At 61.0% G+C, this 13,114-nt stretch overlaps 1 protein-coding gene and 1 long non-coding RNA gene across 3 annotated transcripts; both read left to right on the top strand.

The window, feature by feature from the left end:
• The first annotated feature begins 460 nt into the window (after nucleotides 1-460).
• On the top strand, nucleotides 461-12,031 carry CLCNKA (chloride voltage-gated channel Ka). 2 transcript variants are annotated; one of them, XM_021668384.2, is made up of 20 exons: nucleotides 461-544; nucleotides 1,264-1,370; nucleotides 2,261-2,389; nucleotides 3,199-3,327; nucleotides 4,241-4,380; nucleotides 4,680-4,757; nucleotides 4,841-4,919; nucleotides 5,462-5,587; nucleotides 5,957-6,041; nucleotides 6,138-6,239; nucleotides 6,873-6,957; nucleotides 7,243-7,416; nucleotides 7,844-7,913; nucleotides 8,078-8,188; nucleotides 8,577-8,790; nucleotides 9,725-9,858; nucleotides 10,207-10,295; nucleotides 10,447-10,530; nucleotides 11,159-11,245; nucleotides 11,593-12,031. In XM_021668384.2, exons 2-20 carry the CDS (start codon nucleotides 1,271-1,273, stop codon nucleotides 11,638-11,640), a joined length of 2,064 nt encoding a protein of 687 aa, XP_021524059.2. In that variant the 5' UTR covers nucleotides 461-544; nucleotides 1,264-1,270; the 3' UTR covers nucleotides 11,641-12,031. The 2 variants fall into 2 exon arrangements, with proteins under 2 accessions (XP_021524059.2, XP_064219413.1); XM_064363343.1 differs by having other exon boundaries at nucleotides 10,450-10,530.
• Nucleotides 12,032-12,197: 166 nt separating this feature from the next.
• LOC135269436 (uncharacterized) lies at nucleotides 12,198-12,992 on the top strand. Its single transcript, XR_010337729.1, has 2 exons — nucleotides 12,198-12,652; nucleotides 12,950-12,992. It is a non-coding gene; the product is annotated as an uncharacterized LOC135269436 (long non-coding RNA).
• The last annotated feature ends 122 nt before the right edge of the window (nucleotides 12,993-13,114 follow it).

A 13,114-nucleotide genomic window follows, 5' to 3' on the forward strand; every position in this document is an offset into this window, starting at 1 on the left:
TTAATCTGGGGAAGGCTGACTGTGTACCTGGCACACAGGGAGGGTGCGGTCGTGCTGCCCCACTCACCTTTGCTGGCCTGTCCTCGCCTTCCCTGCCCGGCCTCCTCCATCTCCCTCTGTGCTTTTCTAAACCTTCCATGTCCAGCTCTGAGCCCCCTAGGCCTTGAGCCTCAGCTCGGGCAGATGACCCTTCGCTGTCCTGCTGTGTGCATGAGCTCCCCTTCCCCGGCCCCTGCCCAGCAGCCCCTCGGGAGCCTGAGTGCAGCCGGGTACCACCCTCTGTGTGGCTCTGGTGGGTGGGGAAGCTGCTGCCCCCCTCTCTCTTGGCAGCTCTGCCCTGCACGGCTCCGGGCTGCACAGTTCAGGTTGGTTTGTCAAGGACATTTGAAATCTCCACAGTAAACCCCAGGTTGGGGGGGGCGGTGGGGAGAGGATGATGATTGGTGGAGCATGGAGCATACACCTGTCTAGGTGCACTGCAGCTGGGAGCAAAGGAGGCTCCGTGACGGGAGGGCCAGTTCGGCCACAGCAGGAGGACTGAGAGGTAAGGGGACTCTGGGCATGAACTGGGGTATGGACCTGGCAGCACCAGGCAGGCAGGGCAGAGGGGATGGTAGGGGCAAGAGCCAGTACCTCGCTTTGGCTTTGCAGGGGTCTCCTTCTGGACCTGGGGCTTTCCTGCCTCTGTGGTCTGAGTTACTGGGGAGAGATGAGGGTGCTCCAAGATGGACAGGGAGAGTCAGAGCCATCCCTGGGACTCTGCAGTGAGAGAGTCACAGCTCTGGCCAGAGACTGCTCCCAGCAGTGGAAGCGCCAAGCGATCCAGAAGGGTGTGAGCGGTGGCCACAGAAGGGGAAGGCTCTGAGCAGAGCTTGGGCACCGGCCTGTGCCCAGTCAGCTGCTGGACACGGGGGGACACCTAGGAATCCCACCCCCATCCCACACAATGACACACACAGGGGCACACCCTCAGTGACAGAACCTCAGGGATGAGGGCACACACAGACCTAATGTGATCACACACACACACACACACACACACACGCACACGCACACGAAGCCCAATCCTTCCTCTTCATTTGGGAGGGAGAGCCCCGGAAGGGCTGAGAGGCCGAGAGAGGATGTGGGGCAGCTTACCCGGGTCCCTGCCTCTATCCAGAGCAGCTCATCTGGGTCCCTTCCTCTATCCAAAGCAGCTCACTCGGGTCCCTCCCTCTATCCAGAGCAGCTCACTCGGGTCCCTACCTCTATCCGCTTCCCCAGGGACCTGATGGAGGAACTGGTGGGGCTGCGTGAGGGCTCCTCAGGGGACCCTGTGACTCTGCAGGAACTGTGGGGCCCATGTCCCCTCATCCGCCGAGGCATCCGAGGTGAGAGCCAGGTCCTCTTCCCCTCCCTGTGGTGGACCCCTCAAGACATCCCCCTGCCCGGCTCCCACCCCACCTCCCTGCCCAGGAGCCACCCTCCTCCTGGCATTTGTCCAGGACATCACTGCCCAGAGTCTCCTGGGTGTAGGGAGGGAAGGGGTCTGTCTGTCCAGCTGTCTGTGGGTCAGATGGGCTGGGCATCTGCCCTCTGCCTTTTGAGAGATACAGGCCTGGTCACTGTGCCCACCCTCCTCCCAGGCCTCTCCTTCACCTACCTGTGCCAATGAGGGGCCCCGAGGGTCAGCTGCTGGGACAGCTGGGATACAGCAAGGGGCTGGGGAAGCCTACATTGGGCACCTTTTCTTAGAGGCCCTCAACTATGGGGCAGAGCAGGCAGGGACCCCAGAAGGAAGCTAAGTGCAGCCCCAGGGGCTGGTGCCCACAGTCAGTGACAGCCAGCTCCCAGACTGGGCTGGCAGCCAGCGGACCAGGGGCATTGCTGGGGACCCAGAGGATACCGGGCACCACAGGTCCTGGGACACGCAGGAGTCTGCTAGACCCTGGAGCTCTCTAAGCTATGGACCCTGCGGGGATTCAGGTGAAAGTGTAGCTGCCAGCCCCCTCCACACTCCCTGTCCCCCAGGGGCCCCCAGTACGGAGGGTGGACAGGTCAAAGGCCTCTGGCAGGGGTGGCAGGCCTGGTACCCACTGTGCTGCCACTGTCACCCGCCACAAATCCTGCCCAGCCCCCAGTGTGAGGCAGGGCCCCCTCAGGACTACCCCAGACTCCACTAGCAGGGTCCTCCCTACCTGGAACCAAGCAGGCCTCCACGGAGGGGGCTGTCTGTGCCCCCTTTCCCAACATAAGCCAGGACCCCTATGCCCTGCCCCAGGAGGCCTGGAGTGGCTGAAGCAGAAGCTGTTCCGCCTGGGCGAGGACTGGTACTTCCTGATGGCCCTCGGGGTGCTCATGGCCCTGGTCAGCTACGCCATGAACTTTGCCATCGGGCGTGTGGTCCAAGGTAAGTCCTCCCTGGCTGGCGCTGCTCTGGGCCAAGGGATTCTGAGCATGCTCTGACGATACCAGATGGGCCACCAGGTGCAGCAGTGCAGGGAGGGATCTGGGTCGGGGGGAGGGCTCTGGTTCCACTCCTGACTTGCTGTGTGATCCTGGGCAGGCTACTGCCCCTCTCTGGGCCTCAGTCATCTCATTTCCATGAAGGGGAGAGGCCTGAATGTTCCCCACAGCCCTTCCTCCTCTGAGCTCTGTGTCTCCTCTTCCAGCCACCCCGTTCCTTCTCCTTCCCTCCTCCGTGCCCTGGGGCAGGAGTAGGGGGACTTGCCTAGATCACCAGACTTGGAGCCTTCCCCCCCATTCCTCAGCAGCCTGCCTCCACCCTGAGGCCTGCCTGGAAGAGAGGGTGTGGGCAGGAAGGGTCTAAGACACTCTCTGGAGACCCTCAGCTGCCTGAAGCAGGACCTGCTGTGGTGTTCGGAGCTTCACACCTGTGTCATTTAGTTCTCAGTGGCTCTCTCTAGTCTACAATGAGCCTGTGAGGGAGAACCCATCACTAGCCCACTTGACAGATGGGGAAACTGAGACTCAGAGAGCTTGAGTGGTTGCCCAAGGTCACTGGGCTAGGAAGTGGTAAACCTAGGATAGGGACCCAGGGTCTCACGCCTGACTCTTCTCGGGGGTCTGCCCCTCACTGAGTGTCCTGGTCCTCCCCTCTTCGTGCCTTCATTTCCTGGTCAGTAAGTGGGCACCACAGTGTTGGTCCCGAGGGCTGCAGAGGCTGTGGGTGGCCCCCTGATACCCGGCCGTCCCCAGCGCACCAGTGGCTGTACCGGGAGATTGGGGACGGTCACCTGCTCCGTTATCTCTCCTGGACCATGTACCCTGTGGCCCTCATCTCTTTCTCCTCGGGCTTCTCCCAGAGCATCACACCCTCCTCTGGAGGTGAGTACACGGTCACCTTGCCAGTCCCCACTGGCCAAAACCTTCTCAGATCCCAGGGGGCTTCTGATGGGGGGAGTCGGGAAGCGGCAGCCTCATTTTACAGATGAAGGCCCAGAAGAAAGAGTTGTGTGGCTTGCCCAAAGGCACACAGCAAGAAGGCCAGCTTAACTCTTGGGTCACTGCTGGCCCTACCCACTTTCCAAGGGCTCCTTGGAAAGAGATTCCCCTGTGGGGCCTGTGCTGGTGTCTTGAGGGGCCTGTGGAGGAGGCACAGCTCCCCCAGGGCGCTCAGCCCTGTCTCCAGCTGCAGGCCAGCAGAAGGGAGCTCCAGGCTCGCTCAGTGGTGGCCTGAGATTCTGTTCAGGGCTCCCACCCTGCCACACCATCTCCCAGGCTCGCCGGGAGGAACAGGGACAATTAGCATTCCCTCTCTGCCTCTCAGCGTCCACATCTGCAAAATGAGTTTATGCATCCTAACCTCAGAAGGTTCTGCGGAGCTGGCGAGGTCATGATAGGGCCAGGCATGGTGACTCGGTCTATAATCCCAGCATTTAGGGAGGTGGGTGGATTGCTTGATTGCAGGAGTTCAAGACCACTTTGGACAACATAGTGAAACCTCATCTCTACAAATAACAAAAAACAACCATGACAACAAGAAGTTAGCCAGGATTGGTGGTACCCGCCTGTAGTCCCAGCTACTTGAGAGGCTGAGATAGGAGGATCACTTTTGAGCCTGAAGAGGTCAGGGATGCAGTCAGCTGAGATCAAACCACTGCATTCCAGCCTGAACGATAGAGTGATACCCTGTCTCAAAGGAAAAAAAAATCATCATGTGAAAACACCGTGTGGGTAGAGTGTTGAGAGTTTTAATCTAGAGATTGTCCCGTTCTCATTCCTGTCCTCTCCCGCTAAGGTTCTGGAATCCCAGAGCTGAAGACCATGCTGTCGGGTGTGATCTTGGAGGACTATCTGGATATTAAGAACTTTGGGGCCAAGGTGGTGGGCCTCTCCTGCACCCTGGCCTGTGGCAGCACTGTCTTCCTGGGCAAAGTGGTATGGGCAGGCATGAGGGCACCCCAACCACCCCGCCCACCCCACCCTGAACCTATCCTCTCCCCCATCACCACCAAAGCTGGGTCAGAGGGACTTGGGCTGGGCCCTGCCTTCAGGGAGCTCAGTCTTGGGGGAAGAGGCAGGCCAGGTCCCCAGAGTGTGACAAAAGCCACCTGAGGACAGCCCTGGGGGTTGGGGAGATGGAGGAGAGGGTGTGGTGGGGAAGCCTTGCGGTGGCCTCTGGGTGAGGCTCTTCTGCTGCCCTCACTTGGGCCCTGGGCCCGCCCCTCCCTCTGCAGGGTCCCTTCGTGCACCTGTCTGTCATGATCGCTGCCTATCTGGGCCGTGTGCGCACAGCGACCATCGGGGAGCCTGAGGTTAGGGGCTGGGGAGCTTCCCTGGAGGAATGGGAGTGGGGAGGGAGGGGCTGACGCTGAGCCCTGGACTCGGATACCCCTAGAACAAGAGCAAGCAAACCGAAATGCTGGCGGCAGCGGCGGCAGTGGGCGTGGCCACAGTCTTCGCAGCTCCCTTCAGCGGTGAGACCCCTCGTGCCCCGCCCCCTGGGTCCCTCACGCTCCTCCCCTCACACCCCGGGCTCCCTCGGCCCCGCTGAGAGCCTGGAAGAGGGGGCGGGGCTCATTCTAGTTCTTACGTCAGCCCTGCCTTGGGGACAGCCACCCCCCAGGGACGTGAAGTGGGGGGAGAGGGGACGTGGTTGTCGGTGCTGAGAGGCTTCAGGGTGACATTAGAGAGACGTGGGTTTGAAATCCACTCGTGATCCTGGCCCGTTGGCCTCTCTGAGCCCAGCTTCCTCCTCTGTAAAATGGAGATCATAACCGTCCCCACCTGATAGTGAGAGGGCGCACACCTGCATTCCAGGCTGGACGCGGGTCCCTGGGCAGCAGGGTCCTCCCCACCCAGGGCGCATGCCCTGCCCTGCCCTCCCCTCCTGTCTGTTCCTGTCCAGGCTGTAGGGGAGCAGGACAGATGGATCAGGGAGGAGGTGACATGGGGAGGGGCTCTACAGCCGCAGGTGGGTGGGGGTGGGGAGCCCGCCTGAGATCAGTGTCCCCCGCAGGCGTCCTGTTCAGCATCGAGGTCATGTCTTCCCACTTCTCTGTCTGGGATTACTGGAGGGGCTTCTTTGCAGCCACCTGCGGGGCCTTCATGTTCCGACTCCTGGCGGTCTTCAACAGCGAGCAGGGTGAGCCTTCTGGGCTGCCTGACCCTGGCCCTGCCTGGGGGCTGGGTGGAGGGGGCTTCCCTTCTCCCCTGTGTACATCCCTTGTTCTTCCCTTCCTTCTTTCTCTCCTGTTTCCCTCCTGCCTGTTTCCACCTCCTTCTGGGAGGATGGAGGGGCTGACCTGTGTGGAGCATGAATGGCAGGACCCTGAGGGTAGAAGGGGGCGAGGCTGGACAGGGAGGCAGGAGCCTGGTTGTGGGGGCCTCGAATGCCAGGAAACAGATTCAGGGTCAGGACCTGGCACCCCTCCACCCTGGCCTGTTATCCCGGGACTTGGATTTGGGTGGGGTGGGAGCGCCATCTAGGCTCCCCACTGCCCTCCTTCCCCAGAGACCATCACCTCTCTCTTCAAGACCAGTTTCCGGGTGGACGTCCCCTTCGACCTGCCAGAGATCTTCTTTTTTGTGGCGCTGGGGTGAGCGTGTGCCCTTCTGCCCTGCCTGCCCCGGGCCTGGACTGTGGCCCCTAGTACTGGGCTCGGGCTCTGCTCTTACCTCCCTCCACCTCCCAGTGGTATCTGCGGTGTCCTGAGCTGCGTTTACCTCTTCTGTCAGCGAACCTTCCTCTGCTTCATCAGGACCAATAGGTTCAGCTCCAAACTGCTGGCCACCAGGTAGGCTCTGGGATAGGGGCTGGGGACCTGTCAGCGAGTCCCGTGTGGGCTCCCAAACTTATGAGAAAGCCCCACCCCCATCCTCCCACTGAACCCCTCAATCCCTCCCTAGCCCATGGAGCACCTAACACCCCATCTCCAAGTCCCCACAGTCAGTGTCCCCTCTTCCTTACCTCGCTACAAACCCCCCATTGAAACCCTACTCTCTCATTGAGCCTCAAACCTTGTGCCCCTTCAAACCCTGTGTGGCCCCTGGGTCCCTGGTTCCAGCAAAGCATTGGACTTGACATTGGCCAGCCCTCTTGCCCCGAGATGCACTTGGCCCACCCTGGTCCCGCCCACTCTCTCCTCCCTCCCAGCCTGCTCTGCCCCAATTCTCCTCTCAATCACCCTTATGATTCCTCTGCCCCCAATCATACCCAGTAGTCAGGAGCTCACCTCACAGGTTCCACCCCCTGGAGGGGGTCATGCTCCCTGCTCCCGCCCTTCCTCCTCCCCAGTCCTTGCCTCACTGTCAGCCCCTGGGGGCAGGGGGGGGGGGAGCTCTACTGCTGTCTGGACGAGGCCCTGCTTCCCTCTCCTCCGGATGGGGGAAAGGGAGGGCCAGCCCTGGAGCTCACCCATGCCCCACAGCAAGCCTGTGTACTCCGCCCTGGCTGCCTTGGTTCTCGCCTCCATCACCTACCCGCCTGGCGTGGGCCGCTTCCTAGCTTCTCGGGTAAGGGGCCCTGAGCTGGAGTGGCAGGAGTGGGAACCCCCATTTGTTTTCCCCTTAGCACGTATCTCACATAATCCCCTCAGTACCCCACAAAGGCAACACCTGGGCATCGTTTTACAGATAAGGAGACCGTAGCTGGGTGGGGGGGTGGCTTTCAGAGCTCTGCCCAAGGTCCCCCAATGGGAAGTGGCAGAGGAGGATTCCAGGCAGGGTCAGGTGGTGCACGGGTGGCTGGGGTCTGCCACTCAGGCCCCTCACGTCCAATTCCCACCTGCCCCGCCCCAGCTGTCCATGCAGCAGCATCTGGACTCGCTGTTCGACAACCACTCCTGGGTGCTGATGACCCGGAACTCCAGCCCGCCCTGGCCTGAGGAGCTCGACCCCCAGCACCTGTGGTGGGAATGGTACCACCCGAGGTTCACCATCTTTGGGACCCTTGCCTTCTTCCTGGTTATGAAGGTGGGCCCCCCAGACCCCCACATGTGCACAGAGCCAGGACCAGCTTTGGTGGGGAGGAGGGTGCCTCCCCGCAGTTGTTGGCATGGAGCCCAGGCCTCCCACCCATACTTCATGATGTGCCCCCTGCTCCCCACATGGTCCAGGGCAAGTGGCTTCAGCTCTCTGGGCCTCAGTCTTCCCATCTTTAAAATGGGGTGGTTACTGGGAAGGCTGAGGAGGGAAAAAGGAACGTACCCGGCACAGTGCCAGGCACACAGTGGGCATTTCCCAGGGTGAGGACCCTCCCCTAATGCCAAACTCTGGCAATGGGCACATGGCCGGGCACCCTCTCTCTCTAGGATGCGCCCCTGTCCCCTGTTCTGTCCTCCCTTGTCCACGCCTTGCCCAGTGGCCTCTAACCTCTGCCCTGGGCTCCCGCCTCCCACAGTTCTGGATGCTGATTCTGGCCACCACCATCCCCATGCCTGCCGGGTACTTCATGCCCATCTTCATCCTTGGTGAGTCTGGGGCCCTGAGGTTCTGAGAGTTTCAGGGTTCTTGGGGCAGGGCTATGGCTCCTGGTTCACCCTTTTCTGGGGTGATACTGAGGATGGTCCTCAGGGATGGAGGGGTGTGGGGGCCGGGTCAGCCTGGCTCCCCCTCACCCTAAGTCTGTGGCCAGGAGCTGCCATTGGGCGCCTCTTGGGAGAGGCTCTTGCTGTCACCTTCCCTGAAGGCATCGTGGCTGGAGGGATCACCAATCCCATCATGCCCGGAGGGTATGCCCTGGCAGGTGAGTGGGTCAGGGCCCTGCTGGATGGGCAATGTCGTGGGGCTGGACTGGACCTGAAGAATTGGCCAGTGGTTCCCCAGGGCCAGAGCAGCCACCGAGCCCTGCATTGCAAGGTCTTGTCCCTCCTGAGCCCCACAATTCCCCAAGCTCTGTCACTCCCTCATGGCTTCTGTCCCATCACCAGCTCTGTGGACTCCCTTATACCTCTCTTCTCACTAAGCTTCGGCCTTGGGGCACTTCCCACAGTGCCCAGGCTGTGGCCTCTTACAAATGCCACCTTAGTCCCTGGCCGCAGCCAGGCTAGTTATGCCTTCACATGAGGCTGGCCCCTGACCCCTGGCCCCCTGACTCCTGGCCTGAGCCACGCTGCCTGACTCTGCCCCTGCAGGGGCTGCGGCCTTCTCAGGGGCTGTGACCCACACCATCTCCACGGCCCTGCTGGCCTTTGAGCTGACCGGCCAGATAGTGCATGCGCTGCCCGTGCTGATGGCGGTGCTGGCAGCCAACGCCATTGCACAGAGCTGCCAGCCCTCCTTCTATGAAGGCACCATCCTCATTAAGAAGCTACCATACCTGCCACGGATCCTCGGCCGCAACATTGGGTGAGCGGCGCCCACCTCAGGCTGGCTGAAGGGGGTCACAGTGTTTGGGCTTGGCTAGAGGTGGAGGGCACCTCCGAAAAGAAACGCCACCGAAACACCTTGGACATGGGGGCTGGGAGGAGCTGACACACAGCCGCGCTCTGGTCTCCACTCTCCCTAGTGCCCCCAGTGACCTTGGGCAAGGCCTTGGCCTTCAGCCCTCAGTGTCTGTCTAGCAGTCAGCTGGTATTCACAGCAGGAGGATGAATATTGTCCCGTGTGCAGGTTGAGGAAACCGGGGCTCAGAGAGGGGCCGTGTCCCGCTCCAGATGACATGGAGAGTCGGCACCAGATTCCAGAGTTCTCCGCCCCTCTCCCCACTCCTGCCTCCTTGCTGGGACTTTGGGAGCAGGAGGTAGAACGAGAATGGAAATGGGTTTAGAGGTCCTCACTCAACCAGATAGTACCAGAGCGGCTTCTGGCGCCAGAGAAGCAGACCGAAGAGGCTCTGAGAGTCCCCGGGTCTGAGGCCAGGATCCACGCACACGCAAGCTGCTGCCTTGCTCTGAACCCGTTTCTCCATCTGTAAAATGGGGCTGCTTATCCCAGTGGTTTTCAAACTTTCAAGTTTTTCCTTGGGGGCGACATATACTTTTTAATCAAATGGAATTCTCCAGAGAAGGCTGTTGGGTAAAACAGACCCAAGTGGAGCTGGTCTGGGGGACATGGGGACCCAGGGGACTGGGGATTCGGAACTGGGCCATCAGGGATGTGGTCCCCAGGTTACCACAATAGGTTCTAGGCGTCCCTCATTCCAGGAACCTCTCCAGCCCTGCTCACACTCCAGAGCCGCCGTGGGTCCCTGGTTCGAGCAAAGCTCCCACCACATCCCCCTGCCCGGCCTGGGTCTGACATCCTTGACTCTGGGACCTGATGGGAGGCCCTCTGCCCACAGCTCGCACTGCGTGAGGGTGGAGCACTTCATGAATCGCAGAATCACCACGCTGGCTAAGGACATGCTGCTGGAGGAGGTGGTCAAGGTCGTGACCTCCACAGACATGGCCGAGTATCCCCTGGTGGAGAGCACAGGTGCCAGCCAGAAGGGGGAGGAAGTCAGGGGGGAATGCCCTCTGCCTCCTGCTTGGACCCGTCAGGCAGACAGGGTCTGCATCCAGGCTCTGTGGCTTAGCAACCAACTCTGTGACCTTGGGCAAGTCACTTTGCCTGAGCCTCAGTTTCCTCATCAGTAAAATGGAGATCATGGCCTTCCTCCCTTGGGGTGATTGACTTGTTTAAAGAGAGACGGCGGGGTGCTTGTAAGGCAGCCCCTGGGCAGCTGCTGGGGTAGGAGCATGGGGACTTCCAGAAGCTTTGCCCTCAGGCCTGTTTCTTTGTAACGTGCCTCCCTCCCTCTCCCTCTCCCTCTTCACCTGCTAGAGTCCCAGATCCTGGTGGGCATCGTGCGAAGGCCCCAGCTGGTGCAGGCCCTCCGGGTTGAACCTTCTTCCTGGGCTCCGGGAAATCAGGTGGGTACTCTTGAGGAGCGTAGGGATGGGGTGGGGGTCAGTCAGCAGGGCTGGGAGGGGATGGGCCTCCTGATCTCCTGAGGGAGAGGTGGTCTGAGAGAGGCAGCCTGGGGGGGGCCGGCCCTGCACCCATAACCCTTCTCCACCTCAGAAGAGTCTCCAGGACATCTTGGCTAGGGGCTGCCCCACGGAACCAATGACCCTGACGCTATTCCCAGAGACCTCCCTGCACCAGGTAACAAGTATTGGGGAGTGCGACATGTGAGGCCCCTGGGGAGGGGCAAGAGCTGATGAGGAGCTCAGGCCCCAGCCTCCCCTCCCACCCCCGCCCCACCCACCTGCCTTGTGCTGCTCCCTGCCCCTCCTGGGCCTGTGCCCTCACTAGCACACCAGGCAGGGCAGCTCCTGCCCTGTCGTCAACCTCACTGCCAGAGTTGTGGGGATGATGCAGGGAGAAGGGAAGGGGGGCTTGGCAAAGGGAAGTCTCTGGGTGGAGACAATGGAGTTGCAACAAGGCACACATGTGATCTTGGACAAATGATGTAGCCACTCGGGACAGAGCCTGACACACGGGCGGGGGAGGGGCAGAGGCCGGCAGGGGACCTGGAGATGGCGCTGCCCCCTCTGTGCCGCTGGAGAGTGCTGGATATTGGGTCCTGTCCACCCGCTGCCCACCCAGCCTCTTGCATGGACTCTGGCATCCCCCAGTGGCCACACTGGACATTGCAGACCTGGGTCTCTGGTCTCACACGCACATCAGGCCCGGCCCCTCTTCCTGGCTCAGAGGCCTGGGCAGGAAGGTGGCCAGAAGGTGGGCTGGACGCCTTCTGCCCTCCAGCATTTGCTAACAATCCCTCCTCCAGGCACACAACCTCTTTGAGCTGTTGAACCTTCAGTCCCTCTTCGTGACATCGCGGGGCAGAGCTGTGGGCTGCGTGTCCTGGGTAGAGGTACCAGGGTCTCCAGGGCAGAGCAAAGCAGGGGACCCATGCTGAGAAGGCTGGGGAGCTGGGGGGACACCAGCATGCTCCCATCCAAACCTGGGGGGTTCAGAGGATACCGATGAGCCCCTCTTCCTGGCCTAGGTTGGCCACTGGGCCTGGCTCTCCCTACCTTGTTTTCTGGCCAGTGGCCAGCCTGCCCCTCTCTGGGCCTTGGTGATCCCATCTGTGCAATGGGGTGGCACGGGCTCTGCAATTCAGCCCAGAAACAACCCTTAGGGGAACTAAAAATGCTGGAGGCCCCCTCTCAACCTCCTCTACATCCCCCCAACCGCCACCCCCTTTCTCTGTTCTAGATGAAGAAAGCAATTTCCAACCTGACAAATCCACCAGCCCCACAGTGAGCCGGCCCAGCAAGATGATGCAGGGCACCCCAGCTGCCCTGGAGCTGAGGCTGGGCTGAGACCCTGCCTCTCTTCCCCCATCACCACCCACCCCTCCCTCCAGCTCAGCTCCATTCCTTGGCATAAGAGGCAGCTCTAACCTAGCCCGGAAGAGGATGGCTCATCCTGGAAGAAACGATGGCTCCTGATTGAAAACCAAATCCCACCTTGGACAGAGCTCAGAGCGTGAGATGCCAGAAAACCAGTATCTGGCAGGTGCTCAGTGACTGACCATCACATTAATGAATGACAAGGTTGGGGTATGCTGTCACCGAGGGCAGGCACAGATGCTCTCTGGGGTTGTCTAATTCCCAGTGAGAGGCTCCTGAGAAAAATAAAGCTGGTTCCCAGAGCTGCTGCCCATCCCTCATCTCGGCTGCAAGGGTGCCGGCCTGGGACATGACCTCCCCACCTGCACTGGTCCAGAATGAGTTTCCCATGGCCACATGGGCACTGCAGGCTCGGGTCCCTGGGCTCCTCCTCATGTTCCACTTCTTGCCAGGGAGATGCCAGGGAAAGAGGGGCTCCCACCAGGTCTATGATGCTTGTCCTCATGGATAAGCGGGACCCTGTGTCGCTCAAGCACTAGTCTCCTGCTTGGCTGAGCCACAGCTCATAAAGCCGGGTCCCTAAGTGTGGCTCCTTGGGGAGTCCAAAGAGCCTTGGGCATCCTCCATGGGTCCTTTCGGGCTGAGTAGCAGCAGTGTGTGTGTGTTGGGGTTAGGGGGCCTCCCTGACTCCCTCTAGTCTCCACCCAGGGGCCCAAGGTCACATCTTCCCCAGCAGAGACCAGGCCAAGGTCATCCAGGGTGAATCCACCACTTTAATGTCTTCAGAGAACCTTGAGTGAGATGGGAGGGAGCTGCAAGGAGGGGGAGTGGGCTCCCTGGGGTGAGGAGCAGGGAGCACCGAGGAAGCAGGTTCAGAGAGGGAGGGACAGACAGACAGACACTCCACAGAGGCAGATGTCCTGGTGAGGAGAGCTGGGGAGCGGGTGCTTAGCTACCAGAAGTGGCCACCCCACCTTTGCTGGGGGGCAGATACACAGAGGGAGTGGGGAGGGCCTGAGCCCCAGGTACAGGCAGGGTTCCCAGACCCTGCTCTAAGTGGGTCCCAGCTCTCTCCCTGGCTGTCCCCTGGGGCCTGGCTGTGGCTCCTCTGGGCCGTCTCTGAAAATCCTTGAGTTCCCTGAGGGCAGACCCCCTGCAGGGGAAGGTGCCCACCTGAGTGACATAATGAAGGGGGAGGGGGTTATGGCTCCCACTGCCAGGGACAGGTCCACTGAGGCACAGAGAGAACACCATGAGCGCTGGCCCCATCCCTGCTGCACCGACCCCGTGCCTACCCGAGGGGTCAAGAGATGCCCTGCCCTGGACCCCGGGGTCCAGATACGCCTGGGCTGCCCACGAGGTGAGATGGTGGTGTGAGCAGTGCA

Source organism: Aotus nancymaae, unplaced genomic scaffold, assembly GCF_030222135.1.
Source record: "Aotus nancymaae isolate 86718 unplaced genomic scaffold, 86718_ANA_hifiasm-v0.15.2.pri h1tg000053l, whole genome shotgun sequence".
Taxonomy (NCBI): domain Eukaryota; kingdom Metazoa; phylum Chordata; class Mammalia; order Primates; family Aotidae; genus Aotus; species Aotus nancymaae.